The sequence below is a fragment of the Catharus ustulatus genome, chromosome 3 (assembly GCF_009819885.2).
Source record: "Catharus ustulatus isolate bCatUst1 chromosome 3, bCatUst1.pri.v2, whole genome shotgun sequence".
Taxonomy (NCBI): domain Eukaryota; kingdom Metazoa; phylum Chordata; class Aves; order Passeriformes; family Turdidae; genus Catharus; species Catharus ustulatus.
In genome coordinates this window covers 119,030,622-119,045,833 of record NC_046223.1, presented here as the reverse complement: position 1 = coordinate 119,045,833, position 15,212 = coordinate 119,030,622, and the positions used below count along the sequence as shown (strand labels likewise).

Below are 15,212 nucleotides of genomic sequence, written 5' to 3'. Positions count from 1 at the left end.
TGGTGGGAAGTGCAGAAGGATTGGGAATGGGATCATGATGGGAAGGGCAGTAGGATTATGAATGGGGTCATGGTGGGAATGGCAGTTGGGACCAGAATTGGGATCATGCTGGGAAGTGCAATAGGGATTGGGAATGGGATCATGCTGGGAAGGGCAGTTGGAATAAGGAATTGGATTGTTCTGGGAAGGGCAGAAGGGATTAGGAATGGGATCATGCTGGGAAGAGCAGAGAGATTGGGAATGGGATCATGGTGGGAAGGACAGAGGGATTAGGAATAGGATCATTCTGGGAATGCTGGTAGGGATTAGGAATGGGATCACGTTGGAAAGTGCAATAGGGATTGGAACTGGGATCATGCTGGGAAGGGTGGTAGGGATTAGAAATCAGAGCATGTTGGGAAGGGGAATAGGGATTAGGAATGGGATCATGCTGGGAAGCCTGATAGAGATTAGGAATTGGCGTCATGCTGGGAAGGGCAGTAGGGATTGGGAACGGGATCATACTGGGAAGGACAGTAGGGATTAGGAATTGGGATCATGCTGGAAAGGGCAGTTGGGATAAGGAATGGGATCATGCTGGGAAGGGCAGTAGGGGTTGGGAACAGGATCATGCTGGGAAGGGCACCAGGGATTGGGAATGGAATCATTCTGGAAAGGCCAGTAGGGACCAGAACTGGGATCATGCTGGAGGAAGAAGCCCAGAGCTGCTCCCCCAGATTGTGCCTTGGGAGCCCTCAGGTAAAGGAAGGGTGTCCATGTGCTCCATTGCTTTGGGAAAACTGGAGCAAAGAGCTCGGAGTCATGGTGGGCTCCAGAAATTCCAGTTTCCAGCTGAGGGATCAGAGGGAAGGGGCCACACTCACCACCTCAAACCACTTGACCAAAGTGCTGAAGTTGGGGTTTTTCTTGTAGTTCTGGATCAGGGCAGACTGGACGCCCTTCCCGGCACACTCGATGTCCACACGGGGCCGGTCCACCTGGGCCAGGTTCACTCTCTTCAGGTCCCTGAGCCCCCAGAACAGGATCTAGGGCAGGAGGAGGAGGGAACATGTGAATGTGAGAGGGAGGATCCCTGGGAGGTGGTTCATGGAGAGGGATCCCACTGCTGATGTCATCACAGGGCAGTGGTGGATCCCTGAGGAATCTCCTCCTGACACCCTGCAGCCCAGTGTCTGCTGCCCTCAACAGCCACTTTCCTCCTTTTCTCCTTTCCTGGCATTTTCCTGCCCTGGGAATCCACAGAGCAGCTCTGTCCCTCTATGGTGGCTCTGGATCCAGCACTGCCATTGCTTTATCCCAGTGGAATCAGTGTCACTGGGGAAACTTTCCTGTCCCTACTGGGATAGCAGACTGTCCCCATCCAAAATTCCCCAAAATTGAGATTTTCCCTACCTCCTCATTCCCCACAGCTGTATTAAAATTGTGAGGAACACAGCTTATTTATCACAATGCAAATGTGTGGAGAGCCAGGAGACAAAATCCCTCTGGAGACCCGGCCAGCGGCACCGCACCTGAGCAGAGACACCTGCACCCGGGGCTGAGATGTGCCCTGAACACCCCTGTGGGCATTGCCTGGGTCATGGATGTCCACCAGGACCTCATGGGACACACCAACAAATCATGGAATCATTTGGAAAAGCCCTCCAGGATCATCGAGTCCACCGTGTCATCAATCCCCACCGTGTGCCCAGCCCAGAGCACCGAGTGCCACATCCAGAGCCTGACTCCCCCTGGTTGTCCCCTCCTGGCAGGGAGTTGTGCAGAGCCACAAGGTCCCCCCGAGGCTCCTTTTGTCCAGGCTGAGCCCCTTTCCCAGCTCCCTCAGCCTCTCCTGGGGCTCCAGCCCCTTGCCCAGCTCCGTTCCCTTCCCTGGACACGCTCCAGCCCCTCCAGGGCTCTCCTGGTAGGAGGGGCCCAGAGCTGCCCCCAGCCCTGGAGGTGCCCCAGCAGTGCCAGCACAGGGGACAGGCCCTGCCCTGGGCTGTGCCCACACTATTTTGGATACAAAATCCCTCTTTAGATATCCATGGATACACGAGAGGCATCCCATCCTCATTGCCTGAGGTTGATGGGATACAGAACACCTGAGCTATGGGATTGCTTTGGGAGTAGATGACTCAGCTGTGTCCATCCCTAAACTTCCCTCAGCTGCATCTCAGCCTGGGTGCTGCTCACTCACTGTCCTGCCCAAGTTTGACAGCAAGGAATGATCCAATTCCTGTTATTTTAAGGATGCTGCAGCCCGGTTCCCAGTCCAGCACCATGGACAGATCCTTCACTCCCGGTTCCCTCCTGCCCTTCCCACACCCTCTGAGATGCTCTCCTGCCCCAGGGCGGGGCCCCACACGGACATTGGTTACCTCCACTCTGTATCTGCTCAGCACTGGCCGAATTCCCAGAGGCACTGGCAGGATGGGACCTCGGTCCACGTCCGTGGGGCCGTCGATCGGGGGCAGGTCTGATTTACCCCCAGGGCCGATCTGGAAGAGAGGGATCACGGATTGGGATCTGCTCCTCTGAGCTGCCGGGGAGCAGTTTTTGGTCCTTCTCACAGGATTGTGGAATCACGGATTTGGGTTGGAAGGGACCTCAAAGACCAACTCATTCCAACCACTGCCATGGGCAGGGATGAATTCCAGAGGGAGCTGGGCTGTGTCTCTGCTGGAACTGGTCCCAGTGTTGGATCTGGGGTGTCTCAGGGGGCTGAGAGCCCAGGGCAGGTGCTTTGGGAAGAGGAAACACAGGAGCAGAAGGTGCTGGGAATTGCTCTCCTTCCACACAGAACAGTGTCTGGAGCAATCCAAAATTCTCAGCCCACCAATGTAGCCCATCCCAGGGCTGTTCCATCCTGGAACTGCCTGTGTTGGGCTGTGTGTGAGGGAATGGAGATCTGGTCCCAGAGCTCAGCCTAGGAGCAGGTTTAAGGTCCCATTTCCAGCCCAGAGCTTGGGAATAATCAAATATCCCGTGTGAGCCATTTCCTCAGTCCATGCAAAACTGGGAGGAAAAGGGCTTGGATGAGCACCTGCCCCAGCAGAAAAAGGAGATGGGAAAATGTTGGAATTCAAAATGCAGGGAAATCTCAAAACTTTAGGCCTGTGAACCAAAGCTCAGAGTTAAACACAGGATTTGATTTGAAACCTTGGAGAAGACCCCCAAATTTAGGTGCTAGAAGCAAGAATGTGAATTTATAGTCTAAAACAGAGGCATGCTGAGAACAGTTTAACATTTAAAGTTGTAAGATATAGAAAAAATTAGAAGTAGTTACAAAGATAACCAGAAGTTTCAGAGTGCAACCCTGTAGGTTTGTGTGCCATAACATGATTGGCTAAGAAAGCTCTCACTGCAGTGTGATCAATAAGATGAAAAATCTTAGTACTGGGTTAGAAACATAAATATTCTCGCTGGCAGTGTTTTGTTGGCCAATAAACCCTTAAAAGGTCCTGTAATCAGAAGTCTTTTGACTTCTGGGTCAAGTGGTGAGGATCTGTGAGAGGAACTCACCGTTCCTGCCTGTGTAGAAGATGAGAGAAATAAACCACACTTCCTAAAGCACCCAGAGGTCCTGTCTCTGTTTCATTGGAATAAATCCCTGCCCAGGAATTGTGATGTGGGTGCAATAAACCCAATAGGAAAAGCATTTCAGCAGATGGAACATGAGGTGCAAAAGTGGAAGAATTTAACTCTGGTATTGCCCTGGACTATGAATCATGGGATGGTTTGGGCTGGGAGGGACTTTAAAAGCCATGGAATTCCAGCCCCCTGTTGTGAGCAGGGACACCTTCCACCTTTCCAGGTTGCTCCAAGCCCCATCCAACCCAGCCTCGGACATTTCCGGGTGTTGTTGATGAACAACAAGTGGTTGATCCATCCAAGAGAAACTACAAGGGGTCAGCAGACCAATGACCAGGTGAAGGGGCAGTTATTCCCAGTTATTCCCATTTACCCAATTCTCCATAAATTAATCCCTCTCCCTTCCAACCCTGCACCCATTCCTCCCATCCCTTTGCCCAGCTGGCACCTGGAGCAGCTCGAAGGCGGCCAGCAGGTCCCCGGCTGTGGCGTTGCCGCGGTAGATCTGGTAATATTCCAGCTGTGGTGGGAAGCGCGGGGGGCAGTACTGCTCGTCCGACATCTTCACCACCGGCTTGGCGAATGTCCGGCCCATGAAGTCGGCTTTTCCCTATGGAAAGAGCCTTGGGGTTGGGGATCCAACACAGGAATTCCAAAATGAGCCCCGTGGTTCTCCCCAGGAGCATTTGAGGTTGGGGGATCCAACATGGGAATTCCAAAATTAGCCCTGTGGTTCTCCCAGGAGCCCTTGGGGTTGGACATCCAACATGAGAATTCCAAAATTAGCTCTGTGGTTCTGTTCAAGTGCCCTTTGGGGTTGCAGATCAAACGTGGAAATTCCAAGATTAGCCTTGTGGTTCTTCCCAGGAACCCTTGGGATTGGGGATCCAACATGGGAATTCCAAAATCAGCCCCATGGTTCTCCCCATCGTGGTTGGAACAGGAATGGGATCAGTGCTCTGGTCTTGGGGCACCAAAGTTCAGGGAAAACTTTCACTCGTGACTCCCTGAAGGAGGTTTGGGGCAGCTGAAGATTGGGACAGCGAGGAGGACAGGGATGAGCAGTTTTCCCAAATGGAACTGCTTGGCTACAGCCTCTTTCTTCCCTCTCCCAAAACAAGATACACTGAGTCACATCCAAAATTTACAGGCAGCAGAGGTTCCATGGGAGATGCGGAGGGACCATTTTCCAGGAATGAGGAAGAAAAAAAAGCTCCCCAAATCCTCCGCCTCCAAATCTGGAGAGATCCTGGCATCCAAACCACACACAATTCCATGTGGAATTTTCTTACCACGGTGTCCTGGTCGTAGATCTCTATGACGATGATGGGGGGGTCATCCCGCATCTCATGAGCTTCCCCGTACAGCTCCACGTTGTCAAACACCAGGAGCTGGTCCCAGGTGGGGCACAGGGTCTCGTTGAGAACCTGGAAAAATGGGAAAGATTCCTACTGCTCCAGGAATGGACCAGGATCCTGGGAAAGGGTGGTAGGCAGGGCTACTGTCCATTTTTCAGGTCAGGGAGGCATTGGGAATCTCCCAAGGATTCTTCTGAGGAAAACAATAGGATATTAATAGAGTTGGATTATTCCCAGTGTCCAAGCTTCCTAAAGCTTGGCAACCCTTGGACTGGGAAGGGAACACTGAAAAAAATCACTTTAATGTGACTCAGTTCTGCCTAAACCAGCAGGGAATCACAAGAAATCCCAGAGAATCAAGGGGAATCACAGCCACGAGGGTGTGGGACGTATTTTGGGAATGGGCTCCTGGGGAGAGATCTCCTGGAAAAGTCAGTGTCCAGCTCCAGAGCTCCTGTTCCACTGCAGGAACCCAGGATCAGCCCAAGCCTTGTTCATGGGATGTGTGCCACAGGGGAATATGGAACCTGCAGGGTCAGCCACCCCCGCATCCCTCCGTCCCTGTATCCCGGGAATGTTCACCTCGGTGCACTGGCTCTGGGAGATGAAGAAGACTCGTGCGAAGGGATCCGAGAGGCCGCTGCTGTCGGCTGCGAACAAACTCCTGGCTTGGTACATGTGGGCTCGCAGCTGGAACACCTGTTTCTCTGGAAGAGGGAGGGAATGGCTTGGGATGGCCTCTGGGAGCCTGTCTTGGTTTGCAGAGCAGGATGTGACCAAAAGTTTGAATTCTATCCCCATCTGTTAAAACCAAGTGGGGTGGTGATCCTTATCTCCAGAGAGATATCTCCTGTTAATGGCCAGCTGTTAAAAACCAGCTGGGGCAGAGTTCTTTATCTTTCCACAGCCCATGCTCCCTCCAGGAGATCTCTGCTGTTCATGGCCATTGAGTACCAGTGCAGGACTGATAAAATTCCATCATCCCATGGGGAGATGCTGCACCCAGGGGGAGGAGCCAAGCATTTCCCACCCTGATAAAATCTGAGATTTGGAACATCAGAGCAACCTTTCCTACTGGATCCCAGAGGAAAACCAGACCCTTCCACATCATCACTGGAGCTTGGGAGGGAAACTGCACCTTGTACAGGAGCACTGCTCCAACTGAGCCACATCTGTCACTGCAGGAGGATGCAGCCACCATGGAATGGGACTGCTGCCAACACCCTGCCTGACTGATGGGCGTCAGCTTGGATTCTTACTCTGGCACTGTTTTGGATTTTTTTTTTCAATTACTGTATTTTTATTTTATTTTTCTAGTACAGAACTGTTATTCCTAATTCCCATATCTGAGAAGCCCCTTAATTTCAAAATTAAAATAATTTGGAGGAAGAGGGTTTACATTGTCCATTTCAAGAGAGGCTCTTGCCTTCCTTAGCAGACACCTGTCTCTCAAATCAGGACAGAGCCCATGCAAGGGACATCTCAGGAGCCTGGTTTTGCTCATGGGTGAAGGATCTCAACTCAAAGCACGAATCCTGAATGGACACAGATTTCCTTGGTGCACTACTCGTTATGTGCACAACTTTGAATAAGGTTGGGATAGGAGGAGACACAATTCCCACCCCCCCAGCTCTCCTGGGACAACCAGAACAATTCCCCCTTAGCTCCTGGAAGTGTTTGGACCAGGGAGTGTCCAGCCAGGCTCCCTCCCGCCCTCTCCATGCCCCATCCCACAGGAACTCCTTACTGGTGTACAGGAGGCTGATGGGTGGGAAGGAGGGCAGGTTTTGGCCTCGGGGGACTTTCTTCTCCTCGAACCCACAGGGGAGGCCGCTCAGGAAGTCTTTGCGCTGCTTGTTGAGGCCCAGCCACAGGTAGATCTCCATCTTGGCCTGGACTGTCCAGCCAGCAGGGCCAAACCCCCTCTTCCCGGGGAGCTGAGGAATGGAAGAGTTCACATGGATATCGGGAATATGGACAGACCCCTCTTGGAGCACCCAACCTCTCTGGACACTGTGCTGCTGTTCCTTAAACCCAAGGATCCTTTGGGATCATGCTCTGGCTCATGCATTGTCCTCTTCCCACTGTGGTTTCCTTTTCCCAAGCCAGAAATTCCCTGGATTTCCAGCTGGATCAAACATCTCTTTCCAAACACTTCCCACTTACCAGACTGGGTAAGGTCAGTTCAATTTGTTCCTCCCTAGGAGCAGATTTCCACCCCTACCAGCAGAGCTTTCCAATATTCAAACCCCAGAAAGAAATGGATACAAGACTCTCATCCTCATCTCCCAAATTCCCTCCACTTCACACCTCCTGTCTGCAGCTCCCCTGGGATGGAGGGATCCTCACCTTGAGGAAAACCGTCTTCACTTTGGCGCAGTCCTTGCCCACCTCCTCGTCCACGATGGAGTACAGGATGTCCTTGGAAGGGATGCGGGCGTAGGCGATGCGCTTGTTGTTGCTCATCATCCAGATGAAAACGTCGGGAATCGTGTGCTGGGGCTGGGAATGCCACAGGAGAGCCCTGTCAGTGCCCCAGCTTCACCCACTGAGGTGCTGGTGGGGCTGGAGATCAGCTGGAGGCAAATCCAGCAGATTTCATGGAAGATGGATGTGCCTGCTGCCACAATGGGGGCACTGGAATTGTTTGAGAGATTCCCACTCTGAAAAAGCTGCTCAGAGCTAAGCCCATCAGGAAAGGAACTGGGAGTTATGTTGGTTAAAGTTTTTTAGAAAATGCAAATTTGGGGATAGAAGACTGAAGATTTTCCTTCTCTGCTCCTTCAGTGGCCCTGGGGAAGGGAGGACAGTGGCCATTCCTTCATCCCTTTCTAGGGAAGAGGTTCCCATTTTGGACAGGGACTGTCACACCTCAAATTTGGGTTGGGTCAGGGCCAAGGAAGGCCTGGCTGTAACCAGGGATGGAGCTGGGAGCCTTCCATGGGGACTGGAAGCAGGAGGTGGAACAGCTGCAGCTCCAGGGAGGGCCAAGAGCCCCCTCTGAGCCAGTCCTAAACTGCAAAAATTACATGGAATTATTCCAGAGCCTAAAGGGGCTCCAGGAGAGCTGCAGAGGGACTGGGGATAAGGTCTGGAGGGACAGGACACAGGGAATGGCTCCCAGTGCCACAGGGCAGGGCTGGGTGGGATCTTGGGCAGGAATTGTTCCCTGGCAGGGTGGGCAGGGCTGGCACAGGGTGCCCAGAGCAGTTGGGGCTGCCCCTGGATCGCTGGAGTGTCCAAGGCCAGGCTGGGCACTGGGGTTGGAGCAGCCTGGGACAGTGGGAGGTGCCAGGGTTGGAACTGGATGGGATTTAGAATCCATTCCCACCCAAACCAGTCTGGGATCTGATGTGTCACCTTCCAATTCCTGATTTTCCAGGGATCCACAGGATCCCTCCGTGGCTGGGATTGGCTGAAACATCTCCAGCTCTGCTGTGGGAGCACCCAGTTCCGTCCCTGCCTGGGAAACTCTTGAATTTCTTCTACATCGGCTCATTCCCACCCAGGAGTGCACAGGGAGAGTACAGGGATCATGGGCTTGGAATGGCTCCTTGCAGAAGCACTTCTCCTGGCCTTGGAGGTCTCCATCCATCCATCCATCCATCCATGGCTCCATCTATCCATCCTTCCACCTGTCCATCCACAAATCCATCCATCCATCCATCCATCCATGGATCCATGGATCCATCCATCCATCCATGGATCCATCCCTCCATGGATCAATCCATGAATCCATCCATGATCCATCCATCCATGGATTCCTCCATCCCTCCATCCAGTCCTCCCTCCACGGATCCCTCCACCCATCCATCCATGGATCCATCCCTCCACCCTTCTATCCATCCATGGATCCATCCCTCCCTCCACGGATCCATCCATCCATCCATCCATCCATCCATCCATCCATCCATCCATCCATCCCTCCATCCATCCCTCCCTCCACAGGTCCCTCCATGCACTCATCCCTCCATCCATCCCTCCATCCATCCCACATTTCCATCTCCATGAGCTGCCCGTGAGGGACCCACCTCATCCGCCAGGAACCGCAGCTTCTGCAGGAAGTTCTGCACCAGCTTCAGCTTGTCCTTCATGGTGTTCCTCTTGACCTGGGAGCGCAGGGTTGCGGCCTGCTGGGCCATGTTCTCCTGCAGAGACAGCCGGGACATCGGGACACGGCTTGGACAACGGAAAGGAGCCTCAATCCCACCGGGCCGGGGTGGAACCCTTTGGACAGCCTTGGCTGACCTTGGCACGGGAGAGGGGCTGAGACAGCCCGGGAGAAGGTGGCATCACAAAGGTGTCGCCTGAGCTCGGAGAATTTTGGGGTGGCCTGAAGAAGGAGCCTCTCCTGCTGTCACTCAGCACTTGACCCTCAGAGCTTCCATGTGAATGTGTGAAATTTAACAATTCCTGGCTCTCGAGGATGCAGCTGGCCACTGAAGTTGGTGTCTGTGGTTGTGCCAGCTGGACAAGCCACCAGCTCCTCGTCCATCTCTACTGCACATCCTTGGCAAGGAGTGGGGCCAGTACCCCCAAACCTCTGTCCCTGGAGCAGCTCTGCCTTCAGGAGTTCCCAAAATTTCTCCAAACCTCTGTCCCTGGAGCAGCTCTGATCTGCAGGGTTCCAAAATCTCCCCAGACCTCTGTCCCTGGAGCAGCTCTTTGGGATTCCCAAAATCTCCCCAAACCTCTGTCCCTGGAGCAGCTCTGACCTGTGGGGTTCCCAAAATTCCCCTTTCCAGCTCCTCTGTGCTCCCAAATTTCTTTCCAGAGTCTGGTGGAGGGGGTGCAGCAGAGGTTTGTGACAAATGACCCAAGTGACCACTGGGGCTTGGGTGAGACCTGAGCGGGCTTTGGGCTCCTCTGCTCAGAATTAAACCCCAAACCCTCGACCCACAGGGAAACCAGCGTGTCCATGGACCAAATTCCAGCCCCTGCTCAGGGATCCTCCTCCACTCTTCCCAAAGCTTCCCTGAACAACCCGAGCCACCCTGCCAGGGAACAATCCCTGCCCAAAATCCCATCCAGCGCTGCCCTCTGCCGGTGGGAGCCATTCCCTGTGTCCTTCCCTCCATCCCAAATCCCTCCCCAGCTCTCCTGGAGCCCCTTCAGGGCGCGGATCCCACTCACCAGCTCCCGCATGCAGGATTTGAGCCTCTCCCGGTCCAGCCGCGTGCGGGACGAGTGGTGCTGGTCCTTGTCAGCCAAGGTCAGGAACCGCCTGTGGAAAAGGCCAGGAGGGTGATTCTCATGGGAATGCTTCCCAGGGAGATCCCTGGAGGAAATTTCCTGCAGGGTGCTGTTATAAGTACATATTATATTGTTGGTTTTTTGCAAATATTAAAATGAATGGTATATACATAATGCTGGAAAAGTTTGCTGTATGAATATAGATTTTTTAGTTATTAAAAAACTTAGAAACAGCAGTGTGATAAATATACTTTTCCCGTACTACAGCACGGTGGTGTAAAAAGCTTTTTCATGTAACTAACTCAGAGAATGATTAAAAAAAGAGTTAATCAGGAAATTCTTCCCATTCTTGGATTATTGGTGACAGACACCAGAATTCCAGGGAAGGAATTTATTGATTTTCAGTTTTCAGGGAGTACAGACAGGAGGGACTGGTTGGAGGGGGATGGTTTTGAATAATTCATGAAGATCGATGAATATGCAGCAGATTGATGCATTTAATGAAGTGTTTTCTGAGTTCGTGTGTGCTTTGGCCGTTGCAACCTTTTTCTTTATTATTTGTCTCTTATTGTCTTTTTTAAAATCAAACCTTTTTTAAAATTCCCAGGAAGGTGCACCCGGTTTTCCAGGGTGCCCCTGCCCTGTGTCACTCACAGGCAGCCGGTGCTCAGCTCCTCCAGCACCCCTCGGAGCCGGCGCTCCGGGTGCGGCTTCTCCGTCTTGATCATCTCCTGCACGTCGTTGAGCCCCTCCTCCTGCAGGGCAACGGGGTCAGCGTGAGGGGCTGGGGACCCCCAAATCCATCCCCACACCCAGGGAAACCCCGGCTGCTGTCCTGGAGCACGGCTGGGACCCAGCTCTGGGCGCTGGGAATGCCCTCAAGGAATGAGTTGTGTGATGTGGAGCTCTCCCTGGGAATGAGCTGAGGCTTAATCATAAAATCACGGAACGTTTTGGGTGGGAATCACTGAATTCCAACTCCACTGCCACGGGAAGGGACACCTTCCACTACCCCAGGCTGTTCCAAACCCCATCCCTTGGAGCCTGTGCACCTCCCCACCCTCACAGGGAGGAATTCCATCCCGATATCCTGCCCAAATCTCCCCTTTTCCAGTTTGTACCCGTTCCCTGTGTCCCATCCCTACATCCCTTGTCCCCAGTCCCTCTCCAGCTCTCCTGGAGCTCCTTTAGCCTCTGGAAAAAAAAAGACAAAGCCTCTGCACCCCTGCTCCCTTTTTGTGGGAACATCTGGATCTGACCCGCAGAATTCTCAAGGAACTGCTGGAATTTGGGGAATTTTCCCCTTCCCAGGCACTCTGTCCCTGCTTTGCACCTCCTGGATGTGGCTGTGCCTCGTGCCAGCCCTGTGTCCCAGCTGTGTCCCCCTACCCCTCCCTGCCCATCCCTGTCCACCCCTGACCAGCTTGTCGGCGATCTTGTCCATGATGTTGGCGTTGTAGAGCCGGCGCCGCTGGTCCTGCCACCAGCTCCGGATGTAGATGCACGGCTTCTTCTCCAGGTAGGGCAGGTAGAAGTAATTCCTGAGAGAGGAGGCAGGAGAGACCTCGGTGGGGGTCACAGTTTTGGCCTGGAACAGCCCCCATCCCATCCCATCCCATCCCATCCCATCCCATCCCATCCCATCCCATCCCATCCCATCCCATCCCATCCCATCATCCCATCCCATTATCCCATCCTGCAATATCATGGTGGGAAGGGGGATGCAGGAGCTCAGCAGTGGGAGGGAGGAGGCTTCAGCTGCATCCTGCAATTTTGGAATTCAAAATGCAGGGAAATCTCAAAACATTAGTGAGCCAAAGCTCAGAATTAACCACAGGTTTTGATTTGACACCTTGGAGGAGATTCCCAAACTTAGGTGCTAGGAGCAAGAATGTGGGTTTATAGTCTAGAGCAGAAACATGTTAAGTAGAGAAAAGTTTAGCATTTAGACTTTAAGATATAGAAGAAATTAGAAGTAGTTACAAAGGTAACCAGAAGTTTGAGAGTGCAGCACTGTGGGTTTGTGTGCCATAACACGATTGGCTAAGAAAGCTCACACTGGAGTATGATCAATAAGATGAAAAATCTTAGTACTGGGTTAGAAACATAAATATTCTCGCTGGCAGTGTTTATTGGCCAATAAACCCTTAAAAGGTCCTGTAATCAGAAGTCCTGTGACTTCTGAGCCACGTGGTGAGGATCTGTGAGAGGAACTCACCATTCCTGCCTGTGTGGAAGATGAGAGAAATAAACCACACTTCCCAAAGCACCCAGAGGTGCTGTGTCTGCTTCACTGGAATAAATCCCTGATCAGGAATTGTGATGTGGGAGCAATAAACCCACAGCACAGAACAGCAGCTCTGTTTCTCCTGAGGCCATTCCCAGTGCCAGGCCCAGGATGGATGGGTGCATCCCATCCCTGGGAATGCCCAAGGCTCGGTTGGACGGGGCTGGGAGCACCCTGGGACGGTGGAATGTGTCAGGGTTGGAACTGGATGATCTTTAAGATCCCACCTGAACCACCCTGGCATTCCAAAACCTCCCAGCTGCTCCGATCCCTGCCCAACCTGTCCATGAGGCGCCTGGAAAGGGGAATCCTGCTGGACCTGGAATCACCAGGAGCCAAATTCAGCTCTGGCTCTTCCCGGGAATTCCCACCAGGAGATGTCAGCAGAGCACCGTGGAACGGGAGGGCCCCAGCTCCCAGAGGCTGGGGATTTTGGGAAAAACTGTTGGGGGAGGGCCCAAAACATCGGAACTTCTCGTTTCCCCTCGGAATTCAGCTGGACAAGGAGCTGAGGAACAGAGGAGGGAATTCCAGGGGAACTTAACTGCACTGGATATTCATGGAAACAGGGAGGAAATTCCAGGGAGACGCTTATTTTAACTGGATATTCTTTTCCCAATTGATTTAATTTGACAGTGAATTCAATTAACACCAATCCACTGATAAAACTCCTTAAAAATCCACTTTAAGACAAATTTTGTAATCTTAAATTCAATTTTCCTCCTTATCCCAGTCCTTGGCATGCAAACCCAGACATCACCAGGCAGAGGATCTGAGCCTTTCTATCCCAACCTCCTGCCTGATGCATTTGCAGGTTTTTCCAGCAGTTTTCCCATCTAGGATCTTGGCTCTGCCAAGACCACCACTGACCCATGTCCCCAAGTGCCACACGAGGTGGACACAGTGACCACACAAATCCAGGTGGACACACTGACCAGTCTGAGCCCAAGTGGACACAGTGACCACACAAATCCAGGTGGACACACTGACCAGTCTGAGCCCAAATGGACACAGTGATCCAGTGCCCGAGTGGACACACTGACCACACAGATCCAGGGTGGACACACTGACCTGTCCATAACTAGGAGGACACACTGACCACACAAATCCAGGTGGACCCAAGTGGCCAGTGCCTGGATGGACACACTGACCAGTCTGTGACCAGGGGAACACACTGACCAAGTGCCTGGGTGGACACACTGACCTCTCCATGACTGGTGGGGCACACTGACCAGTCTGTGCCCAAATGGACACAGTGACCACACAAATCCAGGTGGACACAGTGATCCAGTGCCCAGGTGGACACACAAATGCAGGTGGACACTCTGACCTGTCCATGACTAGGGAGGCACACTGACCAGTCTGAAATCAGGTGGACACACTGGCCACACAAATCCAGGGGAATGCACTGACCTGTCCATGGCCAAGTGGACACACTGACCTCTCTGTGCCCAGGTGGACACACTGGCCACACAAATCCAGGTGGACACACTGATCTGTGACCAGGTGGACACAGTGACCTGTCCATGACTGGGGGGGACACATGGACCAGTCTGTGACCAGGTGGACACACTGACCTGTCCGTGGCCGAGTGGACACATCTGTGACTAGGGGGACATGGTGATCCAGTGCCTAAGTGGACACACGGACCAGTCCATGCCCAGGTGGACACAGTGACCTTTCCATGACTAGGTGGACACACTGACCACACAAATCCAAGTGGACACAGTGACCAGTCTGTGCCCAGATGGACACACTGACCTGTCTGTGAGCAGGTGGACACACTGACCAGTCCATGCCCAGGGGGACACACTGACCAGTCTGTGACCAGGTGGACACACTGTGAGCAGGTGGACACACTGACCTGTCTGTGACCAGGGGCTTCATGGGCTGGGATGAAGAAACGGAGACCAGCTCTCCATCCTCACCACCTTCATCCTCACTGGAATTCTGGAGCAGCTCCGACTCCTCCTCGTCCCCATCCCCTCCCTCCTTCTTCCTCCGCAGGAGGGGTTTGCTGGAGCCATCCACCTGGTTGCCATAGTTACCTCAAGATAAAAAGAGATGGAATCGATTCACAGGGTTCTAACTCCCAGCTCTGGGGAGGAATTTGGGTTGGCAGCAGTTTTCTCTGCTGGAGTCACAGAGAATGTTGTGGTTTGGCTTCCTGGAATCACATCCAGCAGCTGGGAATTAGGGAGAGGTGTCTGTGTCCTGCTCCTGTCCCCTCTCAATCCCCTGGGAATGCATTCCCCCCGGGAGCACAAAGCCAGGATGGGAGAGGGATCAGCTCCACTGATCAGGAATCAGCCCAGCAGGCACAAAATACAGGATGTGAGATCCCACACCCCTCATGCCCACGGAGGAGCCGTTCCCTGCTCCCCAAAGCTGTTCCAGCAGGGACTGGAATGGAAAATTCGAGAACAAACCCCACTCTCAGCTTTGGGTTCTGATTTTCACCACACTCACACTCCCCAAAAAGCAACCAACCTATGGTGACCTCGAAGTGGATGGGTTTGTCCCCAATCTTCCTGTCGATCATGGTGGCCTCCAGGAAGGCTCCGAAGAGGAAGAATTCCTCCATCTTCCCGCTGCAGTTCTGCAGGAAAAAGAGATCCCAGAACTGAGGGCTGGGGCCAGAAGGAGGGGCAGGTTCATCCCTTGGGATGCCATTTCCAAAGGGACCAGGAGGGTTTTGTCTCCCGTCTCTTGGCTCGTAGTGGAGAGTGTTAAATTAAAGATTTAGTAATGGTTTTTTAATGTTTAGTGTAATCCCTTTTTTAATATTTTTTGAAAATATT

The 15,212-nt window shown here is 52.8% G+C and overlaps 1 protein-coding gene across 5 annotated transcripts in view; it reads right to left on the bottom strand.

Moving 5' to 3' along the window:
• OTOF (otoferlin) overlaps nucleotides 1–15,212 on the bottom strand; it is an 81,152-nt gene that overhangs the window by 18,990 nt on the left and 46,950 nt on the right. For all 5 annotated transcript variants that reach the window (XM_042779125.1, XM_033055771.2, XM_033055772.2 and 2 more), the window contains 13 exons: nucleotides 14,902–15,010; nucleotides 14,276–14,459; nucleotides 11,545–11,665; nucleotides 10,779–10,879; nucleotides 10,065–10,155; nucleotides 8,963–9,079; nucleotides 7,281–7,433; nucleotides 6,679–6,868; nucleotides 5,514–5,638; nucleotides 4,866–5,000; nucleotides 4,022–4,183; nucleotides 2,361–2,480; nucleotides 864–1,025 (listed from right to left, as the gene is read on the bottom strand). In XM_042779125.1, coding sequence (XP_042635059.1) covers nucleotides 864–1,025; nucleotides 2,361–2,480; nucleotides 4,022–4,183; nucleotides 4,866–5,000; nucleotides 5,514–5,638; nucleotides 6,679–6,868; nucleotides 7,281–7,433; nucleotides 8,963–9,079; nucleotides 10,065–10,155; nucleotides 10,779–10,879; nucleotides 11,545–11,665; nucleotides 14,276–14,459; nucleotides 14,902–15,010 — 1,770 coding nt within the window. The remainder of the gene's footprint in view (nucleotides 1–863; nucleotides 1,026–2,360; nucleotides 2,481–4,021; nucleotides 4,184–4,865; nucleotides 5,001–5,513; nucleotides 5,639–6,678; nucleotides 6,869–7,280; nucleotides 7,434–8,962; nucleotides 9,080–10,064; nucleotides 10,156–10,778; nucleotides 10,880–11,544; nucleotides 11,666–14,275; nucleotides 14,460–14,901; nucleotides 15,011–15,212) is intronic.